This window comes from Branchiostoma lanceolatum, chromosome 7 (assembly GCF_035083965.1).
Source record: "Branchiostoma lanceolatum isolate klBraLanc5 chromosome 7, klBraLanc5.hap2, whole genome shotgun sequence".
Lineage (NCBI taxonomy): Eukaryota > Metazoa > Chordata > Leptocardii > Amphioxiformes > Branchiostomatidae > Branchiostoma > Branchiostoma lanceolatum.
This window is the reverse complement of record NC_089728.1, coordinates 16,859,839-16,883,861: the sequence shown is the minus strand read 5'-3', so window position 1 is coordinate 16,883,861 and position 24,023 is coordinate 16,859,839. Positions and strand designations below refer to the sequence as shown.

The 24,023-nt window shown below is 43.7% G+C and overlaps 2 protein-coding genes across 2 annotated transcripts; both read left to right on the top strand.

Moving 5' to 3' along the window:
• The first annotated feature begins 4,484 nt into the window (after positions 1–4,484).
• LOC136438430 (very-long-chain (3R)-3-hydroxyacyl-CoA dehydratase 1-like) lies at positions 4,485–13,121 on the top strand. Its single transcript, XM_066433197.1, has 7 exons — positions 4,485–4,769; positions 6,511–6,643; positions 10,238–10,345; positions 10,894–11,015; positions 11,380–11,419; positions 11,710–11,851; positions 12,589–13,121. Exons 1-7 carry the CDS (start codon positions 4,666–4,668, stop codon positions 12,663–12,665), a joined length of 726 nt encoding a protein of 241 aa, XP_066289294.1. The 5' UTR covers positions 4,485–4,665; the 3' UTR covers positions 12,666–13,121.
• Positions 13,122–19,787: 6,666 nt separating this feature from the next.
• LOC136438491 (kelch-like protein 42) lies at positions 19,788–22,398 on the top strand. The gene is made up of 2 exons (XM_066433297.1): positions 19,788–20,427; positions 21,085–22,398. The coding sequence occupies exons 1-2, from the start codon at positions 19,807–19,809 to the stop codon at positions 21,889–21,891; spliced, it is 1,428 nt and encodes a 475-aa protein (XP_066289394.1). The 5' UTR covers positions 19,788–19,806; the 3' UTR covers positions 21,892–22,398.
• Positions 22,399–24,023: the final 1,625 nt, after the last annotated feature.

Genomic DNA, 24,023 nt, shown 5'->3' with positions numbered 1-24,023 from the left:
AAACCAATCCAAACAAATGTTGTCTCATTAACTATGAAAAGTATGCTAATTTGCATGATTTTTGCATGGTGTCATTAATTATCGACTTTCAACAGACTTATTCTGATTCATCTGAATCTGCGGTTCCTTGCTGTATCATTTGCCGGAGTATAATTTCAGCATTATGATGACATTTTCTTGGAGACACAGTGGTGTTATATTTACGATATAATTTTTTTTAGAGTAATTGCGTATCAAAACATTTGCCAAGTAGAATTTCGCGACATCATACCTTGGCCAAGCGATTATTGTTTTTATTTAAAGTTATGCCCTTTATTGCAGAGGTCCTGTACTATTCCATTATATCATGTATTGAATGATGTTAGATTAGTACACTAGTATACGCAGTTCGTATGTATAGTTGTTAATATTCCATGTTATTTGCTATACATCGTACCTGATGCAACTGTTGTATAATAAACTTTGACTTGACTTGTCACTGCACGAAATGGCCACGTATCCTGACGGATCCGACGTATCCGGAATCGGGCCTCATGGCGTTTCCGAGCGAATCCGGAAAAATCCCAGTTCACTGCTCGGATACTGAGGTGCCCGCAGATCCGACCAATTCCGACGCCGTATTCCTCTGGATCCGTGATGCGCCTCGGATACCCGACAATATTTGTGCGGATCCCTCGTTTTTTTATATTTGGAATGTTCGGATTGTTTGTATGTCGGTAGTTGTTTCGGATCCTGACGAATAAATACACACGGCACGGCATGATCTCATTTCCTGACGAATCCAGCAGATCCGGAATTACGCATTATAGCAGACACGGAACGTTTCCGATTGAATCCGATGCACCTCAGATCCGACAATTCTGGCGCCGTATACGTCTGGATCCTTCATACGTTTCGGGTACAGATACGGAACGTTTCCGAGCAAATTCAGACAAATACCAGGTACAGCTCAGATCCGGCAATTCCGACGCCGTATACGTCTGGATCCGTGATGCGCCTCGGATACCTGAGGATATTTGCGCGGATCCTTCGTTTTCAGATATTTGTCAATATGGCAGAGGTAATCGGATTGTTTGTTTGTCGGTAGTTGCTTCGGATCCTAACCAACAAATACACACTGCACGGCATGATCTCAGATCCTAAAAAATCCAGCGGATCCGCAATCGTGCATCATAGCAGATACGGAACGTTTCCGATTGGATCCGATGCACCTCAGATCCAACAATTCCGACAAATCCTGACGTATCCGGAATACGGATTCGTGTCCAATCTCCCACAAGACACTGCGTGTCATGACGTCAGGCGCGAGAAACGGTTTTGTCGGTGAACAGCACGGAGACAAGAACGGCGTTTCATCACTCTCTGTGCTTATCATGGCATCGTCAGAGTCTACCATGGTCGACCAGTGATTTTTAGTGACTTGAGAGTCGAAGGGGATTCGGTGTAAACTCAAACGCGCGGCATTGCGAAGTAGTCTTCTTCGTGCATGCAATATTCGTCGCCCCCCTCCCCCTTGTAAAGTTGGTAGGGAGTCGATTCATCATTTAGAGGGACTGCCCTTTGGTAAGTACAAATTGGAAAATTCCTGTTTCTAACTAGTTTGAACGTCAGTTATCCTCCTATTGTGGCTTGGCATATCATCGCATTTGCATGACATTAAGAATTGTCCAGTCGACCTGCACTTCTACACCGTTAGGATCTAGGAAATTTATAGTTTTCAATTTGTTCGTTCTTGCCAATGGTCAACAGACATTTGTGTCTGGTTAACGTTTCAGATACAACATAGCAAGCGGTTGAGGGAAAGATAATTAAAGATATCCTGTAACGGAAGAGAATGTCATAAGTATTTGTCCCACAAAGGTCCCACAGTTTGTGGATAGTGAGCTAGAACTTATGTGGAGGTAGTAGTGTGTTTCAGTGATTATTGCATTCAGTTATAGCTGTACATGTTTGATCAATATCATATTCAAGTTATGAATGTAAGTTTTACGTTTTCAATTAAACGATGCCAGATTCATTTTTTACAAATGTGATTATGTGATATGTTTAATATTTGTCATTGTTTCCCTTTATATATATATCCTATACAGCATCGGCAGATACTTCCTTCACAAATGCAGCACATGTTGTGAGGACCTTAGCTTGGCTTGGAACAAAGCAATCAGCTGTCAGATGCTCAGAGTACCTCAGGTTCCTTCGGTAAGGCTTAAGTCCATCATCGGTACACTTCAATGTTAGCTGAGACAGGCATGATGGATACCCATTGTCCCTTGTTTTTTGTTAGCTGCTGTGATGAAACGAAGCCCATCACAGCAAGGAGGTTATATAGTCTATATAACCTCCTTGATCACAGTTATGTCAAAATCATGTGACATGTTACTTAAATACTAAGTATGTGAATTGATATTTATTCATCATTTGGTTTTATCATATAGGAACTGGTTCATCACAAGATGAACTCCAAGCTGAGTCCAACATGCTAGATACAGAAGAAATCAGCCTTGCCTGTACCTTACCAAGAGTGCATGGAAGAAGTGAATTCAGATGTAGTCAGAGAATGGGGAGAGGACGATTATACACATGCAGTTTCACGGCATATGCTACTTACGTGTAAAATGTGGCGTGTCATCATGGGAGTTTTTCAGACAGTATAATGTTACTTTGAAGTTTCTATTTTCAACCTCTGTATTTGAAATTATTTGTATCTGATATCTTTTAGACGAAGAACTGGCCACAAATAAGGCTTTCATTACTTAAGTAGAATATGTAGAACATGTAGAAATTTTTGGTCCAAGTGCACTATACGGCAGTAAATATTACCACCATGATGTGATGGTTGTTAATTGTAATACATTTTATAACAATTGTGCTTACACAACCCCAATTTACCGACATTAACCTGCATATGCAGAGGTGCTTTGAGTATGTGGATGTCACTCGGCCTGTCTTAAACGAAATGGATTATTTAGCCACATAAAACTTCCGTATTGTATTTGATAGTTTTTGAACTTAGAAATGCATATATGTTAAAATATGAAATAATGTTACATTCAGGCTTTCCCAAAACTTCCTGTCATTGAATAATAATGTTTTGGGTATCGTTAAATTAAGAATGCACGCGTATTTATGAATAATCAACCATTCTATCAAACTTTGTGTGTTTGATTTGTACATATTCGTGGCAAATACAAACATATTCAGAGTCACAATATGTCAAAGATTGTAGAAAGTCTGTATGTTGGATCAGTCTGTATCCGTGGCAAATACATACTGTACGTATCTGTCAGGATCTTGGGCAATTTCGTGCAATGTACGGCCCCATATCCGTCGAAAATTCCTATTTTTGTATTCCTCCGGATCTGAGGTTCCGGATCACAGTCCGCTTGTATCCGTCAGTATCCGCAATTTTCTTTAAAAAAATACAGAAAACTTCCTGTACGTATCCGTCAGGATCTCTGCCATTTCCGTACAGTGTACGGCTCCGTATCCGTCGAAAATACCTCATTTTCGGATTCCTCCGGAAATATTCCCGATCCCGGTGCGGAAATTTTCGGATCCGTTAGGTTGGATTCGTCAGTATCCGTCAGTATCCGCCAAAAATACAGAAAAATCCCTGTACGCATCCGTCAGGATCTGTGGCATTTCCGTACAGTGTACGGCTCCGTATTCGTCGAAAATACCTTACTTTCGGATTCTTCCGGAAATATTCCATATCCCAGTGCGCATTTAGTCGGATCCGTCAGGTTGGATCCGCCTGTATCCGTCAGTATCCGCCAAAAATACAGAAAAATTCCTGTTCGTATCCGTCAGGATCGGTGGCATTTCCGTGCAGTGTACGGCTCCGTATTCGTCGAAAATACCTTACTTTCGGATTCTTCCGGAAATATTCCATATACCGGTGCGGAAATAGTTGGATACCTTACACGAATCCGCCTGTATCCGTCAGTATTCGTCAGTATCCGACAAAAATACAGAAAAATACCGGTACGTATACGCCGGGAAACGAGGCCATTTCGTGCAGTGTGTGTGTGTGCATGTGTGATGATGTCATTTATTATGCATTTGGGGCGAATCATGACTAAGTATTCTACAATAACGAACTGGGGGATCTGACAAAATACGCTTTAATTAGGCCTTCACCAATATTTTCAATAATCTAATTAACGCTGTCTACATACGCTTTATCCTTCAAAAATCAATCGTTAGATTTCCAGTATGATGACTTCATATCATATTTGGTAGCGGACATGTCCATCATAACAACCCTTTGGTCGCTACACGGAAAGGAGCAAATTTCACAGCTAGTGTCTTTATCAAACAACAGATCATTGGCAAAAATGTTGTCCAATCTTCGAGCAATGAATGGAACACCATGAACAGATCTCCAAATATCAATAAGGTCAAGTTCATTCAAAACAGCCCTGAAAATGGATTAGAAGTTATCGGCTTGTTCACTTTTGTATGGCGGTCAGCGGAGATCACGTGAACTGCAGTCGACGCACAGCAGTTGCAGTTGGCGGTAGCACTACAGACCACGTCGCTGACGTGCACAAAAGAATCTCTTCCACTTGTTCAAGTACTGTGCAGCACCATTTATTGCACTACTTTATAGCCGAACTACTGGACTGGGGACGCGGATAGATACTGTATCCTGTGACCATAAGAATGGGGAAGAAGACTACCAAGCAGGTGCCTGGCAAAGCTCGGCCACCTCTCGGGCCTATCGTCCGATCATGGCTGGTTTTCTACAACGCGGCTAGCGCAGTCGGGTAACGTTACACTCATTTATTTGTCCAAAGAACAAATGGCCCAATGTTTGCGCTGGGTGAGGTGGATTTCATCAGTACAACTGAGGGAAAATGAGACCCCTACCATTGTCATTCATCGTGATCCACCGCTTCGAAAATGCGATCTAGTTATCTTGAAATGTAGTACGTTGCTCTGTTGTTTCTTGCGTGCTGTAGGGATATGTATGAACGTGTTGTGTTTTTTTTAATGACCCTAGAAGAGTGGATTAGATTTTCAAGTCTAATCTAATCTGATGGATCTCTAATAGAACATCAACCTTATTTTGAGTGCATATAATGTATTTACAAAATGAAACATGATTTTCAAAGCACTTCTCCAGTTGATTCTCGAAGACCACCTCTAAAACACCAGCGCTATGTAACTTGAACTTTGAGCCCCAGACCAAGAGAATAACCTTTGGCTCAGTAAACTCACTCAGCGACAAGGTCATCAAATGACGAATAAAGCGCTACCTCAAGGCAGTTTGCGTAAAATAATCAGTATGTAAGCTCACCTTTCGATCCGTCGATGATTATCATATGTTTTGCGATTTGCGAAGGCTGATTTTCCGCTGTTTGTTTAATGTTAGGAACCTGTTGATTGTGATAATACCGTTAGAAACCTAAAGGCGGTATAATTCGGTTAAGTACGCACCGTGAAAAACCGCGTCCGACTACTATACGGCATGTACGATTTGATTTGATTTTGATTTTTTATCATTATTCTATTGGAATTGGCGGCAAACTTCAAATATTGACCTTTGATCCCTATGCCGTTGGCAACTCACCGGTCAACTGGCTAGGTTGCCTGTTTTTTTTTAAGGACGCTCCAGTGCAGTATAGTCTGTTTGGGCTTCAAAAACAAAATAAAGATAGGACTTACATGATATCGACGAAGAACTTTATTGCACGACAAGTGTACACGGTACAATGTATGGCAACAGCTATTAAACATATGCAAAGTACAAAATAGAGGTATGGAATATAACTGTGTGACATCGTGTGGCGCAATCGTTAGGGTGTTTCGCCCACAACCGAGAGGTCCCGGGTTCGAAACCACCGATATGCCCCGATGTGCCCCCAGGAAAGCTGAGTGCACTTTGTACACTTTCCCCACTTCACTCAGGTGAAAATGAGTACCTAGCTTCGGTTAGGGACGTCCCTCGGATAAGACGTTAAATGGAGGTCCCGTATTTGAGGAGACCCACACCCCGAGCACGTTAAAGAACCCACCGCACTTATCGAAAAGAGTAGGGTCCTTCCCGGTGTGAGTGGTTCAAAACCTACAGTCCTATGGCCGCACATGGGGCAATTGTCGAATGGCAGCCGCTCCGGACCCTTGCAATCTATTCCCGCCAATTGTGTGCTCCTCGCAATTTAGCCCCTGGCTGCGAAGAGAGAGTAGTCGGCCAACCCAATAAAAAATAAAAAATAAATAAAAAAACTGAACATCCCAATTACTGATACAATAGAGGCTAGTATCCGGTATTTGTTTTGGAATGACAAAGCAGTCTTTTATATGATATAATCACCTATTTGTTGCCTTGTGTGGGTCGAAACCTGACCCCACAACCGTTAAGCGGGTATCTCAGTGGACCCGCGGCAAGTTGGTGACCTCGCTGAGACCGAGCGATTTGATAGAGCACTCAAGGAATTTAATCGATAAAAATGAAGAAGGATGGAATAATAAGATTGTGACAATGCGTTGCTATTGTTTTTACAGGTGGGCATACGTGCTGTTCCTTTTCTTTCGCCACCTTCTACACACCCTCCCTTCCCACACCTGGTACGAGGGTGTGTATGGGGCCGTCAAGGATCCTTTGAAGGCATTTCTTCCCCTAAGCCTGATCCTGGAAGTAAGTCATATTTGCGCACTTTCAAGAACTAGAGTCTTAGGAACTTGAGGCCACGCGCATGCTAGTCGTTATGATAAAATCTCGTATTTGCAAATTCATGCCCGTGGACTTATTGCAAGGGTACAAGCAGTAAAAGGTAACAAGTGTCTATTCTATACATGACTAATGTTTCTATATCCACTGCTGGGGAGTTTGACTTCTTTGTGGGCAGTGGCTAATGAAAAGTCTCACGTTGTTAATTATTTTAAATGTTTAGTGGGTTTTGTGATTTTAGTACCTGGGTGTTTACATTAACAACCGACCTAAAGTGGGGTGCCCATGTCAACAACATAACAAACTAGAGTTCCACGAACACATATCTTCGCCGAATAACCAGGTAATTATGACACTGCAGATCAAGAGCAAGCTGCTAGGGGGCCCAAAGCTACAACAATTCTACTTACATCACAAGCTTCCTGACACCAAAGGATCAAGACCATAACACGTTCAGTTCTGCTGAAGTACCAGGGTCACATACCAGGGGCCCAAAATCGACCCTGACCTTCGTCTTCCCAATACCTGCCCACATAGTCATACTCGTACCAAGTATCGTCATAATCCATCCATTCTTGAGTTATGCTGACTACAAAAATCCGGGACCACAAACATCGCACACAACCACAGACGTTAACGGCGATGCTGAGACCGTGTCAGATGATGATCACTTTGAGGGGTTTTTCAAACCAGAGTGACAGTGAAAGTGAGAGTGACCAGCAGACAAAGTATCGCACTTAAGATCAGACAGACTCTCTAGTCCTGCGTACTGATGAACGTTACCCCCCTGCTCGCACAATAGGATAGTCCGTGTACTTTGCCCCTCTCCTGTCTCCTGTGCACCTCACGTTGGTAACATAATTTACCGGGCTCGTTAGTCCTGACTCCTCCTGGACACAACAAACCAGTGCCTCAGAAACGCATGTGGTAGCTGAAACATCGATTCTTTGAATGACTCCCTTAGCCATCAGACCATTGGTGGAGGAATCTCTAATTTCTTCCATGGTCACCCAAGACGTGTTGCCGAGGAATGACAATTTCTCGGTGACGGCAGTTCCCCTCCCGGGCGGTAGGTAGCGATGATAGGGTGGGAGGAATTCCGAACTTTGACCTCGTATGAAGACTAAATTGGAAGACAAGTTCGTTGTTGCGTTCTTTAGGTGGCTGAATGAAGTAGCGTTTCCCTATCAGGTACGACGTTAGGACCATCTGGTTGACGATAGTCCCTCACAGGGCCTGACCTTTCCTGTGTTTGTTGATTTAGCTCCGTCCAAGCGGGAGAGTAGTTTGGACGGTGGTAGTGAGATCACCAGAGAGCATCAATCTAATTTACACAGGCCTGCTGACAAGCAGGTGTTGTCCTTGAATATAGGTCAACAAAAGGTACTTAAACGCAATCATAAACAAGCCTATTTCACCACTTAATTAGACCCTGATTACAATTTCATACGTCTATATTTGTTAATCATTACCTCAATAACCTACCTGTCCAAAGCAATGCAAATTCATCAAACCCGACCCGAGTTATTCACCTCCAAAGGTAACATCAAAAAAGCCCACTGCAGTTCTAAGCAAGCCACTAGGGGGTCTAAACTTACATCAGTTACTACCTGCCCCAAGAGCTGTACACCACTTAAAAATCATTACCATAGCACGTGCACTTGCATGAAATTTGACTACAAGATTTTGGCGGATTGATAAACTTTCCTCATTTATTATGCAAATTGTCGTCTTATTTGCATGACAAGTATTCAATTATGTAAAGCATCACCGAAACTATCCACATGCCATAGATTATGATAATCCGTCAATCCCTGCTGAAGTTATTCGTCTCCAAAGGTATTAACAAAAACGCCAACTGCAGTTCCAAACGAGCAGCTAGGGGGCCATAATTCACACCACTCACTTGGCGTCCCAGAAGCTATATACTACCTAAAAATCATGAACCTGACGCCTCCAGAAAATTTGGCCTCAAACGTTGAAGCTCCGCTGCAGTACCTCATGTACCCGCTAGGAGGCCCATTATCGAACTTGACCTTCCTCTTTGACACCCCTAACTATCCACTTAATATCATGCACAACCGTCAACAGCTCCTCGAGTTATGCTGGCGACATACAAACTCTCACACACACAAAGCCTGCTGCAGTACTGTAGGAAAGCGCCAGATGAATAATTTTTAAACTTGACCTCCGTTTTCACAATCTCTTCCTACCTACCAAAAATCATTGAGATTCATCAACGTTTCCGTCACATTTTTTGCCTACATACAAACACAGAAAAATTAAAAGTCCGCTGCAGTACTGTTGGAAAACGCCAGGTAAACGATTTTTGAACTTGACCTTCCTTTGCACAACCACTACGCACCTACCAAATATCATGAAGATCTATTAAAGGTTTCCCGAGTTATGCTCTTGACATACATACAGACCCACACAACATCCGGCTCAACCGAAAACATAATCTACTCCGAGTTCCTCGGCGTAGATAACAAGGCTAAACAGACGTTAAACAAGGCTAAACAAACGTAATATTTGTGAGAATGCCCATTGAAGGTAAAATCACTTGCGTACACATCACTAGTAAGACCAAACCTAGAATACGCCGCAACAGTATGGGATCCATGTACTAAGAAAGACAAAGATAAATTGGAGAGGGTACAGAACCAAGCAGCTAGATTCTGCACGAACAACTACGTCAGGGGTGCTAGTGTCACCAAAATGAAAACAGATCTGCAGTGGATGTCACTCGAAGAGAGAAGGAAAATGTCCAGACTATGCACGATGTGCAAAATGACTAATAAACTGGTGGACGTACCAATTAATAAGTATCTAATACCAGCTCAGAAAAGGACAAGAAATAGCCAAGTATCAGACTTTTCAACCGAGGATTGATGTGTTTAAAAATTCGTATTTTCCTAGAACGATCGTAGAGTGGAACTCGTTACAACCAAGTACCGTGGAAGCATCCTCATTAGATAGCTTCAAACAATGCATGCAGTTAGATATGCGAAGGTTAGACGTGACAGGTCGTTCGGTGTAATATAACCAGCTCCTGCCGCGCCGAGTGCCTGCGAAACTGGTGTGTTACGCCAAATGGCGGTTATACCGGCTATGAAGATACAGATACAGATAGTAGGAATGTGTTTTTTTGGAAAGTCTTTTAGATGGTGAAAGCTCGGAATATTGTTTTGGTTGTTTCGAAAAGCGTTTTTCTTTCATCCTCGTAATGAGGGCATTTAGAAATGAAATGCATTTCATCTTCCACTGCATCCGTTGCACAATATCTTGCAGGGCTTTAACTTTAACTTTAACTTTAACTTTAACTTTAACTTTAACTTTAACTTTAACTTTAACTTTAACTTTAACTTTAACTTTAACTTTAACTTTAACGTTAACTTTAACTTTAACTTTAACTTTAACTTTAACTTTAACTTTAACTTTAACTTTAACTTTAACTTTAACTTTAACTTTAACTTTAACTTTAACTTCCGAAGTACAATTTTGACGACAGACTCTATAATGGAGTAACTCACATTTTCATATTGATAATTTTGTTGATAGGTTCTGCATGCTGCTACAGGACTCGTCCCCTCCGGCGTCGTTCCCACCGCCCTGCAGATGTCCGCTAGAGTTTTCATGGTGTGGGGCGTGGCTCATCTCGTTCCCAAGGTACAATGTCCTTCAATTGTCTCTCCCTCAAATAGATCTACCTAGTACGTATACATCCTTTCCCCTAAGCCTCATAAACTCGAATGACCCTACAATACCATTCAATAGTTGTAAAGGATTGTGAGTTCCCATACACCATAAAATCGCACATATCCCTGACTAGTTGAAAAAGAGTGCTGTCTAGCAACTTCCCGTTCCGGTTTAATACCTTGGAATGCAAACCTGACTATGGAAAGATACCATTACGTTTTATTGGACACGTATCTACGAAGCTAAAATGATATACAACAAGACCACAACATGTCCATGGCAAAAGATACGAAAACCGGAAGTTCTGCTGCAGTACCTAGGTCGGCCACCAGGAGCTACAAAATCGAACTTGACCATTGGGTTAATTACAACACCTAACCATACACCAAATATCATCGCAATGCATCGAAAGGTTTTTGTATTATTCCGCGGGTAACGCACGCACACACGCATTCACAAACAGAGTAAAAACTATACCTCCATTTTTCATGGAGGTAATAAAACCTATTGCTTCACAGATACAGACGACGGTGTACATCTCCCTGTTCGTCGTGCCGTGGTGTGTGGCGGAGGTGACCAGGTATCCTTACTACGTCACTGCTGTCCTGGGGATCAAGTCAGAGGTGCTTCTCTGGTGCAGGTCAGTTGTTGTTGTTGCTGTTGTTGTTGTTTACCTTGTAGTGTCTAGTGGCACATAAGGCAGCAAGGTTCCTTGCTGTTTCAGGGTATATTCTTACAGGGAGGGGTTGCTAGCCCTTCCCCTTTAACGTGCTGGAGGCACCTCCTCGAACACGGGACCCCCATTTTGCGTCCCTTCTGAAAGACATGTGCAGCCCCAACCGATATGTTCTCCCAGGATTTGACCGGGACCCAGTTACCAAGTAGTTGAAACCAAGGGCTCGAGGCTGCTACCAGTAGAGCTACAGGGACATCCCTTTACAGATATGCAATGTGTTTCTAATTCATTCGTTGACGTTGTTCCGTTTTATACTTCTCTTTTTTAGATACACATTGTTCATCGTGCTGTATCCACTGGGAATGTTTGTAAGTAACTAACGAAAATTTCTGGGTTGATTAGAAGCTACGGAGTTGCACTTCTACTTTCACTGCAAAGACAAACCTGTTTCTGGTATATCATTTGCTACGTAATAAATCTAAGCTATATTCAGAACGAACTCTGCTCTTGTAGTTATGTATAGTTATTACTACAAGAATTCAATAGATTCCTACCTGTTGCAAGTCTTGATTTGTTGTATTTGATATCAAGTTTGTTCTTTATATTGGTCTTCCAATCCAACAATAGCTCGGATGCAATTACATATCTTGTGTGCTAGGGGGAGGCGTTGACCATGTACGCAGCCTTGGGCCCCATCAAAGAGGGCGCTCTTCACCTTGCAGGGATTCCATCAAACCTCCAGGGGGCGTTCCAGTACTACTACTATTTCGTTCTCGTACTACTGCTGGCGTGGATGCCATGTGAGTGAAATAACTTTCCAATTTTTACTTTGCGTATAGGAATTTTTATAAAAAATATAAAAAAATGGATAACTTACGTTTGGGACCACTTATATGACAATAGTTTACATTTGGGACCGCATTGCAAACAGCGACACCTAGCCTGCAGTGTGCTGAGGAAGGTGACAGACGGACCCCGAAACGTCGGCAGTGATTGTTTGTCTTGGTACATGGTTGAAAATAATGAACCTTGTTGAACAAAAAGACTCTTTTTACACAACCAAGAGATTTATTCAACCGACGTCTCGGTGCACCGGTGACTATCTGTCGCCTTCTTCAATGCAATTCTGACTGGTTCACATTGCAATGCAGCACAGGTGTCGCTGCTTATAGATGCGTCCCCAAACGCAAAGTATTTACATATATACAGTCACAATGCGGTCCCAAACGTACAGAAGTGTAACACATACACAACTACTAGTATCGAGGAAAAAACATTGTGCATGAATATATGTAAATACTTTGCGTTTGGGAACGCATCTATAAGCAGCGACACCTGTGCTGCATTGCAATGTGGACCAGTCAGAATCAGAATTGCCTGGAAGAAGGTGACAAATGGTCACCGAAACGTCGGTTGAATAGATCTCTTGGTTGTGTAAAAAAAGAGTCTTTTTATTCAGTGACTTACCAACCTGATGAAACTATTCACGGAGGAAAGAACCTTATTATACATTGATACAGAGTTGTCTCTTTTCCAGGCTGGTGGCCTATATACATGCACATGTTTCGTCAGAGGAAGAAAGCACTGGGCAAACCCAGCACCAAGGAGGAATAAACTCAAGCAAACCGCTCTGCCGTGAAAACCATGGCCAGTCATATTCCTCGACATTAAGTGATGTCTTTCTGATTTGTCTGAATCTTAGGTTGTTTGCTGTCTCATTTGCTGGAGTATGACTTCACCATTATAATAAACTTTTCGTTAAGACACAGTGCACAAATTATATATTACAATTTGGTTACTGAAGTAATTATACAATCAAGTAATTGTGCATTTAAAACATTACCGATGCAGTTTCACGACCGTAGCCGAATAATCATGGTCGCATCAAAAAGTATGCCTGGATTTGCACAAGTCAAATGTAAACAAGTTGGGGGAAGCATGTATACGTATTCTATGAAACGAGCTATAGGGCTAACAACATTACGCTTGAATCCCTCAATAACAATTTCCGTTCAGGTCACGTTCCACGACCTCTTACCTTCGCCAAAAACTCATTAAAGATTATGCACTTATTATGTATCATGATCTCTTTATTATGCAAGTTTTTATTTATTTTAATAATGGTTTTATTGGTCAGAAATTACCCTCAATGGCAGCCTTTCTAGCGCTGAATTGATGCAGGGTATTGCAGGTTTCACACAATACACAACATATATAATATCTTATCCACACTTGCATTTTGTGGAACTGTCGCAAGGGTCTGGGCGGCTGCCATTCGGCGCCTCCAGGTGACCTCAATACGACTTTCCCCAGCCGAAGTCAGGTACCCATTCACACCTGGGTGGAGTGAGGAAAGTCGTGTAAAGTGCCCAAGGGCACAAGATCGGTGACATGACAGGATTCGAACTCGGGACCTCTTGGTTCTGAGTTGAACGCTTTGTCGTTGCGCCACACGGCCACACGACCCCAAGTGAGGTGAGGCATGACTGCGTGTTCTACAAAACGACCCGGAGGGCGCTAGCAAAATATACTTGAACCCCTACCAGCGCGATACCAGACATACGTACATGTCTATCTGTCAGACTCTTCTATTTATGGAAAGCCGGCCGCCAGGAAACATAAACGTTGGGAGAAGACCACAGAAAACATCCAGGTTTGATATAGAAGTTGATGAAGTTAAGTCGAAAGCTGCTAGCGTTATGGTAACGTCACCATTGGGTTTTTCGAGATATCAACTACCTACATTTACATATACCGCTTTGAAGACGTACTCTAAGAATGTATTTGGAAATATGATCACAATGGTTGGGGCAGTTGCTAGAGGAGACAAAAACTATGTATGTTTGAATATACATACATGTTGGATGTGCTTATTGAAGGATATTATGTATAATGTGTCTGGACATTTAACGAGGTACGGCGTTAGGACCGAGTCCAAAAATAAAGGTGGGGTTGTCAGTGCCAAAATAGGGGCAAAGAGTGTATCATATTCATAGGGTCACAGTCTGGTATCAGTGTCAACATAAGGAGCTACTATACTTGCACGCAAATGTATTTACCGTAATATGTAGGGATGAAGTCCTCAAACTGACACACTTTTAGTTTGTATCAATACGCACTTTTAAAATGGAATTGTGTCTTCCAGGTGTTCTGACCAAAATTTTCAAGCGATTACTGTAAATGCATAAATGTTCGCAGGGATTTAATTTCGCGGCAGGTAAAATGGAGTATTCGCGGTGGTTTTGGGTTCGCCTTTGAAACAATAGTAGCGCTACAGTCACACAAGGAATGGCTTTTCGTGGCGCATGTTTCGTGTAAGACATCACGAAATCGCCGGCAGGGGCAGCCAGGGGTGCGGGCTGTTTCAAGCTTTGCACCCGATTGCCACAACCTGGTGTGAGCGCCAAAGACTCGCTTTCATGTAAGACATCACGAAATCGCCGGCAGGGGCAGCCAGAGGTGCGGGCTGTTTCAAGCTTTGCACCCGAGTGCCCGTCCTGGTGTGAGCGCCAAAGACTCGCTTTCATGTAAGGCATCACGAAATCACCGGCAGGCGCAGCCAGGGGTGCCGGCTTTTTAAGGTCTTGTGCCCGAGTGCCCGTCCTTGTGTGAGCGCATGGGACTGGGTAAGACATCACGAAATCGCCAGCAGTGTGACAAGACAGACCTTTGAATGGACTGTAGTTCGCTGTAGTAGCGTAGTTGTGGAGTCACTTGTCGTTGGGAGGCTAGCGGGTGGGGAACTGCTTGTGACTTGGACCGACATGACCTACCTGCCGTGGGACCATTTTAACGCCCATGCAGACGGCTTTATGACAAGACAGACCGTTGAATGGACTGTAGTTTGCTGTAGTTGCGTAGTTGGGTAGTCGGTCTTGCCGTTGGGAGGCTAGCGGACAGAGAACTGCCTGTACTCGGTACGGTCCGACATGTCCTACCTGCCGTGTAAACAATTGTAGACGACCGTGCGGACGGCTCTATGAAAAAAAAAAGACCTTTGAATGAGCTGTAGTTCGCTGTAGTTGCGTAGTTGGGTAGTCGGTCTTGCCGTTGGGAGGCTAGCAGATGGGGAACTGCTTGTACTCGGTCCGACATGTCCTACCTGCCGTGGAAACATTTGTAGACGACCGTGCGGACGGCTCTATGAAAAAAAACGACCTTTGAATGAGCTGTAGTTTGCTGTAGTTGGGTAGTTGGGTAGTCGGTCTTGCCGTTGAAAGGCTAGCGGACAGAGAACTGCATGTACTCGGTCCGACATGTCCTACCTGCCGTGGAAACATTTGTAGACGACCGTGCGGACGGCTCTATGAAAAAAAAAACGACCTTTGAATGAGCTGTAGTTTGCTGTAGTTGGGTAGTTGGGTAGTCGGTCTTGCCGTTGAAAGGCTAGCGGACAGAGAACTGCATGTACTCGGTCCGACATGTCCTACCTGCCGTGGAAACATTTTTAGACGACCGTGCGGACGGCTCTATGAAAAAAAAAACGACCTTTGAATGAGCTGTAGTTCGCTGTAGTTGGGTAGTTGGGTAGTCGGTCTTGCCGTTGGGAGGCTAGCAGATGGGGAACTGCTTGTACTCGGTCCGACATGTCCTACCTGCTGTGGAAACATTTGTAGACGACCGTGCGGACGGCTCTATGAAAAAAAACGACCTTTGAATGAGCTGTAGTTCGCTGTAGTTGGGTAGTTGGGTAGTCGGTCTTGCCGTTGGGAGGCTAGCGGATGGGGAACTGCTTGTACTCGGTCCGACATGTCCTACCTGCCGTGGAAACATTTGTAGACGACCGTGCGGACGGCTCTATGAAAAAAAACGACCTTTGAATGAGCTGTAGTTCGCTGTAGTTGCGTAGTTGGGTAGTCGGTCTTGCCGTTGCGAGGCTAGCGGACAGGGAACTGCTTGTACTCGGTCCGACATGTCCTACCTTCCGTGGAAACATTTGTAGACGCCCGTGCGGACGGCTCTATAAAAAAAAAAGACCTTTGAATGAGCTGTAGTTCGCTGTAGTTGCGTAGTTGGGTAGTCGGTCTTGCCGTTGGGAGGCTAGCGGATGGGGAACCGCTTGTACTCGGTCCGACATGTCCTACCTGCCGTGGAAACATTTGTAGACGCCCGTGCGGACGGCTCTATAAAAAAAAAAGACCTTTGAATGAGCTGTAGTTCGCTGTAGTTGCGTAGTTGGGTAGTCGGTCTTGCCGTTGGGAGGCTAGCGGATGGGGAACCGCTTGTACTCGGTCCGACATGACCTACCTGCCGCAAAAACATTCCTTGACGACCGCCGACGTGCGGAGGGCTCTATGAAAAAAACGACCTTTGACTCGGGTGTAGTTCGCTGTAGTAGCGTAGTTGGGTAGTCGGTCCGACATGACCTACTTGCCGTGGAAACATTTGTAGACAACCGTGCGGACGGCTCTATGAAAAAAAATGACCTTTGAATTCTTTTTAGACAGTAGCTTCAGTGCCTGCGGCATGAAAGATAATTCATGTCGCTTAGTTTTACTTAGTGTTGGGAGGACCTGTTCAAGAGCCCGACGCAGAATTGTAGTTAATCTGCTATGGTTTGGACACAAAAGCAAGCAGAGGGTTGTGAGGATCCTTTATGATATTTTGTAGTGTACGGAAGGTGGCCTGGTCCCGCCTTGAAGGCAGAGAAAACAGCAGAGACTCTACGGGGATATTTATAATTTTACAACATCGTTTTTGTACACTTTCGAGCAGGTGTGATAGGCGTTTGGACAGGCCTCCCCAAACCGGGCTGGCATATTCAAGTAAGGGACGTATGGATACTAGATAAATGCGTGTAAGCACATCTGTAGACAAAACAAGCCTTCTTAGCTACAGTTAAATAATACATTCTTGGGCGAGTTTTAGTAAGCATATACTGGACACGGGCGTCCCAAGTCATATCATACGAAATGAATACACCTAGAAGTTTGAATGTTGTGACACGTTCAATCGGGTGGCCTTCTATTGAAGGGTGGGGTGGGGACATTCTCCTTTTTTCTAGCACATATGATGATATCTTTTTTTTTTCGCATTCGCTGACAGTGAAAACCCTTCACCCCATTCAGGAACAGAATCCAGCGCTCTCTGGGTCTGCCCAGGTAGTGACCCTATCAGTAGTTCAGTGTTGGTGAGGTCATCGGCATATTTAACAGGCAAAACAGACAATGGTAAACAAGCTTCTGGATAAAATTTTGAAACAGTCAGACGTTTCAGACAGCATCCGCTATCTTTCGTCGGTAGTTTTGGCGTATCTTATTACCTGGATGTCTAACCTTTATCAACGTCTATTATGTTCCTTTTGTGTAGTGTGTGTACTAGTGCTGAGTACCGGTACTGTACCGTGAAAATCGGTTAGGTACAGGTCCAAAATACTGGATCATGAAGTACCGGTACTGTACCGATATAAATGTACACCAAGTCTATGCTTATTTTGTGACTGATCTCCTAACCTCATATCCTCATGCAACACCACACATGAAGTGATACATTGGAACAGAGTTGCTAATATGCTACAAATCATTCGGGAGGGCCGGTAGTTTTGATAGCAAGGCCAAAGGAGTTTGTTATATTCTTTGAATAAAAGTTCTGACAAGTTGTGAACAGACCGTTTCGGTCAATATGAAGAAGTTCAAAAGAACATATGTTGATTTGTAAAATTGTTTGGTACAGCTTATTCAAAGGTCGTTTTTTTTTTCATGGAGCCGTCCGCACGGTCGTCTACAAATGTTTCCACGGCAGGTAGGACATGTCGGACCGAATACAAGCAGTTCCCCATCCGCTAGCCTCCCAACGGCAAGACCGACTACCCAACTACCCAACTACAGCGAACTACAGCTCATTCAAAGGTCGTTTTTTTTTTTCATAGAGCAGTCCGCACGGTCGTCTACAAATGTTTCCACGGCAGGTAGGACATGTCGGACCGAATACAAGCAGTTCCCCATCCGCTAGCCTCCCAACGGCAAGACCGACCAACTACGCAACTACAGCGAACTACAGCTCATTCAAAGGTCGTTTTTTTTTCATAGAGCCGTCCGCACGGTCGTCTACAAATGTTTCCACGGCAGGTAGGACATGTCGGCCCGAGTACAAGCAGTTCCCCGTCCACTAGCCTCCAACGGCAAGACCGACTACCCAACTACGCAACTACAGCTCATTCAAAGGTCGTTTTTTTTTCATGGAGCAGTCCGCACGGTCGTCTACAAATGTTTCCACGGCAGGTAGGACATGTCGGACCGAGTACAAGCAGTTCCCCATCTGCTAGCCTCCCAACGGCAAGACTGACTACCCAACTACGCAACTACAGCGAACTACAGCTCATTCAAAGGTCGTTTTTTTTCATAGAGCAGTCCGCACGGTCGTCTACAAATGTTTCCACGGCAGGTAGGACATGTCGGACCGAGTACAAGCAGTTCCCCATCCGCTAGCCTCCCAACGGCAAGACCGACTACCCAACTACCCAACTACAGCGAACTACAGCTCATTCAAAGGTCGTTTTTTTTTTCATAGAGCCGTCCGCACGGTCGTCTACAAATGTTTCCACGGCAGGTAGGACATGTCGGACCGAGTACAAGCAGTTCTCTGTCCGCTAGCCTCCCAACGGCAAGACCGACTACCCAACTACGCAACTACAGCGAACTACAGCTCATTCAAAGGTTCGTCTTGTCATAGAGCCGTCCGCACGGTCGTCTACAAATGTTTCCACGGCAGGTAGGACATGTCGGACCGAGTACATGCAGTTCTCTGTCCGCTAGCCTCGCAACGGCAAGACCGACTACCCAACTATGCAACTACAGCAAAACTACAGCTCATTCAAAGGTCTTTTTTTTTCATAGAGCCGTCCGCACGGTCGTCTACAATTGTTTACACGGCAGGTAGGACATGTCGGACCGTACCGAGTACAGGCAGTTCTCTGTCCGCTAGCCTCCCAACGGCAAGACCGACTACCCAACTACGCAACTACAGCGAACTACAGTCCATTCAACGGTCTGTCTTGTCATAAAGCCGTCTGCATGGATGTTAAAATGGTCCCACGGCAGGTAGGTCATGTCGGTCCAAGTCACAAGTAGTTCCCCACCCGCTAGCCTCCCAACGACAAGTGACTCCACAACTACGCTACTACAGCGAACTACAGTCCATTCAAAGGTCTGTCTTGTCACACTGCTGGCGATTTCGTGATATCTTACCCCGTCCCATGCGCTCACACAAGGACGGGCACTCGGGCACAGGACCTTAAAAAGCCGGCACCCCTGGCTGCGCCTGCCGGTGATTTCGTGATGCCTTACATGAAAGCGAGTCTTTGGCGCTCACACCAGGACGGGCACTCGGGTGCAAAGCTTGAAACAGCCCGCACCTCTGGCTGCCCCTGCCGGCGATTTCGTGATGTCTTACATGAAAGCGAGTCTTTGGCGCTCACACCAGGTTGTGGCACTCGGGTGCAAAGCTTGAAACAGCCCGCACCCCTGGCTGCCCCTGCCGGCGATTTCGTGATGTCTTACACGAAACATGCGCCCTTTTCGTGGTGGTTTTAAGTTCGCGGTAGAGACTTTACCGCGAAAACGGCGAACATAAAACGATCGTGAACATTTCTGCATTTACAGTACTGTTGATATTTCTTCAATTTGTCTAAGTTTGAAATATGTTGAGCAACGTTAACGTTCTCTATACGTTGTAAACATTTGAATTGTTGTTTGTCTGTTCTAATGTCGTAGTCTGGGATCCTTTTGTAACAAGATTGGGTAAATAAAAAGGTTCCATGGCGATGTCAACAACCAGATCCGGCGTCGAGGAGATCACCGATGAGATCTCGTACAATCACGTTCACGGTGACCCTGACCTCCAGGTCAAAGTTCAAGACTGCACCTTCCACGTCCACAAGACGGTCCTGATGGACACGTCGGACTACTTCCGCGCCATGTTGGAAAGCGGCATGAGAGAAAGTCGGGAAAACTCCGTCCAGCTTCAAGGCTTCACAGCTGAAGCGTTTCGAATCGTACTCGACTTTCTGTACGAGTCAAAGCCAATTAAAATGGACGATAAACTACACAGTGTTCTTGAGATGGCACAGTTTCTTCAGATGCGGTCAATTCTGGACTATATCAAGAGTAAACTCAGCTGTGAGAACTGTGTCCATCTGTACATGCTGGCTGATACTTACGTCATCAGCGATCTGAAGGAAACTGCAGCACAGCTGATGGGGGACAATTATCTGAAGTTTCTTCGCTCGGAAGTTTTCGAAGAGCTCAGGGAGGAACAGCGAGAAGAGGTTCGGAAAACGCGCTTCAGGCACCAGAAGTTCTTGTGCGGTGTGAACACGGGGTATGTTACGTGGCCAGAGCCGGGTCCGAGGGAATTCATGTATTACGACAGTTTAAAGGTAATTGAAAAAATCTGCATAAATGTGCATATATATATGGCTGAATTTGAAAAAAATTGCATCCATCACATTATGTAATGTTCTGTCATACATGAACCCATGTGTTGTTATATGATATTTTACAGCAACGAGGATCACCTCAAACCTGTGATTAGCGCTGAGCTCGAAGATCTCCAACCGCTTCTAACCGCTAGCGTACCAAATCACGCGCGCTCGCGCCAGATTGTGCTCTCGCGAGAGCAGATTCAAAATGACCCCGAGAGTTTGGAAAGGGGTCTATAGAGTAAGAGATGACTATTATATCATCATACTGCCCAAGGCTGTGTGCCAAAAGTTGTCAGTTTTTTAGACCTCTTGCCAATTACGGCGGCCATTTTGAAGTTCCGGGGTCATCCCGGGGTCATGCACCAAAACGAGGCTTCAGCTGGTGCTACTTATAGGCCTGTATTGCAATATAGGTATGCCATATGCATCTTTGGTGGTACATTTCGCCCCTCTATTGTGAAATACTGCAGTACATGTGTCTATCATGTGTAGAAAATATTGTTGTGGACATTCGGTCTTGATTTTGGCTAAATCATTAAGGGCAACTGACGTTGAATTTATCATGTTTAACGAATGAAATAAATTAATGAACTTTGTTTTTCATTGACTCAGGATGTCTGGAAAGTGTTGACTGAAAAACCTGAACAGGCTTGCCGACGTGGATGGGGCGTGGCAGTTCTGAACAACTACATTTACGTTATGGGAGGGTACAGTACTCCGAGGTCTATCCATCCTTCCGGCGATGGTGACGTTCAAGCCTACAACTTCTGCTATGATCCTGTGAAGAATAAATGGACGGAGCAACGTCCAATGAACGAAGCCAGGGCTTACTTTGGAGCCGTCACGCATGATGAGTCCGTGTACGCGATTGGCGGGTTTCAGTACCACTTTCCTGTTCAAACCATGGAAAGATACATTCCTGAACAGGACAGGTGGGAGTTCAGACGGTCGTTACCTGGAGACTGGACTAACTACGATCTAGCTGTCGTCTGCAAGGGAGACATTTACGTCAACTCGGAAGAACGATGGGAAGAGACGTTTGCCCTCTTGAAGTACGTGTCAAACATCAACCAATGGGAGATTCTGTCTCCCCTGCCCAGAAAACGGGACAAGAACAGTATGGTCGCGGTGGGAGAAACCATCTACCTTCTTGGTGGACTAGTTCCAGGAGTTGACTGCTTCAACGTCACCACAAAACAATGGTTTGTACTTGCAGACCATCTGGCCACGGAAGCAATTCACTATGAGAGGGGGTGTACAGAAATGGACGGGACGATCTACGTGTTAAACAGTGATGACATGGCATGTTATATCCTGGAGGCGCAGACTTGGGTGCAGGGGTTGTCAGCCTTCCCGGGAGGGTGTAACGCCAACAAAGCAATCGTCGTGCATCTGCCTCCTGAACGCCAAATTTTTTAGGGTTAGAAGGATTTGGAGTAATTGCACAAACCTGTTGTGTCTTTAGCACCACAAGTTTCTAGTCGCTAAAATAGTTCATTAGCATTACGCTTACGACGCATAAAATTGGGTGGGTGGAGGAGGAGCATATCTCCCCACCGAAGATTCGCTCCTGCTTGCTATTGGGACTCCATCATAACAGGCATACTATGACAATTTCTTACTGCTCGCGTGCCAAATCACGCGCCTTCCCGCCAGATCATGCTCTCGCGAGAGCATATCCAGAATGCATGGCGCCGGAGTTTCGAAAGGGATGTGTTGAGATGAACATAGAACATATTTCTAACGCCGTTCGAAATCGGAATGCTGATTTGTGCCGATTAACGAGGGTATTGGGTCGTGTTTTTCTATACTTTAATCCCCTGCTGATGAATCTGCCATGGGTATTAAGTTTTTGTAATATGTTGGCATTGTTGCTTTTTTACTGTTTGGAAACATAGCGTAACAGCTAGGCTGCATATCTGTTAAGAGAAGAAAACAGACATCTCCTGAGTAGCAATGAGTTGCTGTATTCAACATAGATGTTATTGTTAATGACATGAAATGCCACTACTGTGTGGTATTATCAATTTCATTATTGCTACCATCATTATTGTCATTATCTTCATTTGGCATGAAGTTTGAAAAATAGACAGTTTTTATATATCTAAGGCTAATTCTTTCACTCATACCTACATGATATTAGGTAATATCATAATGTATTAATCTTTTTATATCATCATAATACACATAGAGACAAAAGAGCTCAAGCTATTTATCCCATTTTTTAGTTCAAAAAAAGTATTTCAATCGGAAACCGTGAGAACTACTTTTACACGAGATAACGACTGTCACAAAACGTATCCCATTATTTCACTATAGGACAATCTTTTAAAGTCTCTTACTAATAAATTACTAATAGTACCCCTTTATCCCATTAGTTTACTATAAGAGACATTAAATAATCTCTTACTAGTAAATTAATGGGATATCACCCCTTTATCCCAATAATTTGCTATAAGAGACATCTAAAAATATCTTACTAGTAAATTAATTGGACAAGCATTCTTTTCAGAACTAAACAAATGTATACTTATTAATAATCAAGTCTTACAAAATGATTAAATTGGTCGGACATCATGAATGTTTGGCTAGTTTCCGTTGCACCCAATTTACTAGCTGTGTATTTTAGTAGTTGGAATGGATAATTTTCAGTCTCAGCTTGTACTGTTTACTCTGGGATGTACATGGTTTACTAGCAGCGCAATTGAAATAGTGCTAACAATCGTGGTTTCCTGTTGTTTCTTCGTAGCCATTGATATGAAATTGCAGCTTATAATGATGATAAGGTGTTTTTTCCAGACAATAAAAGTGAAGAATTGTTTCTGTCATTTTCTTTTTTTGTGGCAATTGTGGTTTCTTCAATAAACCCTGCAATTTTAATCTTCAACATTAGCCTGATGTGTCGTACTGTGGTGATGATGAAAATGAATACATCTCCTTGTATATGGCATAGTTATTAGTTTCTAGATATTAATCATATGGATCCTTTACAAGAGTCATCTTCAATACAAAACGGTGATACATTAAGGGACAATCATTGGTCTATGTGGATGAATGATTGAAAAAATGATTAAAGAAATGAATTAGATGTATGAATAAACGAACGAACGAATAATTGATTGAATATTTTATTTTGTCATGCAAAAGGATTGCCCACTCGCATGGGCGTATACAATTGTGTGACACCATGCGTACTCCAAAAATACAAGAAAAAGAGTTCAGGCTGAAAAAAAGTTACAAATAAACAACTTATGAATTCATGCATGATATAGATATGAAATGTATCCACATTTCAAATAGTAATAAAGTTTAACATAACACATTGCATTAGAACATAGTAAACAATACATGCAAGTCATTACGGAATGTATGGGTGGGTACAACATGTCAAATGTATCCTTATGGATAAATACTGGTCATTACTTCAACACAAACGGACCAGGATCTGTCCTATTATGAACTCTCTCATGGAATGGAAATACTTGAATGCATTTAACCTCCAAAACATCATTCCAACAGTATCAAGAACCCCATCTGTTGAGGTAAAAAAG

What these genes read in the sequence shown, in the direction of transcription:
- LOC136438430 (XM_066433197.1), top strand. Translation starts at nt 4,666, where the DNA reads ATGGGGAAGAAGACTACCAAGCAGGTGCCTGGCAAAGCTCGGCCACCT. An exon ending in GAGGTGCTTCTCTGGTGCAG is followed by an intron (nt 11,016 to 11,379) that starts GTCAGTTGTTGT and finishes TCTCTTTTTTAG; the next exon opens with ATACACATTGTTCATCGTGC. An exon ending in ACTGCTGGCGTGGATGCCAT is followed by an intron (nt 11,852 to 12,588) that starts GTGAGTGAAATA and finishes TCTCTTTTCCAG; the next exon opens with GCTGGTGGCCTATATACATG.
- LOC136438491 (XM_066433297.1), top strand. Translation starts at nt 19,807, where the DNA reads ATGGCGATGTCAACAACCAGATCCGGCGTCGAGGAGATCACCGATGAG. An exon ending in TGTATTACGACAGTTTAAAG is followed by an intron (nt 20,428 to 21,084) that starts GTAATTGAAAAA and finishes TCATTGACTCAG; the next exon opens with GATGTCTGGAAAGTGTTGAC.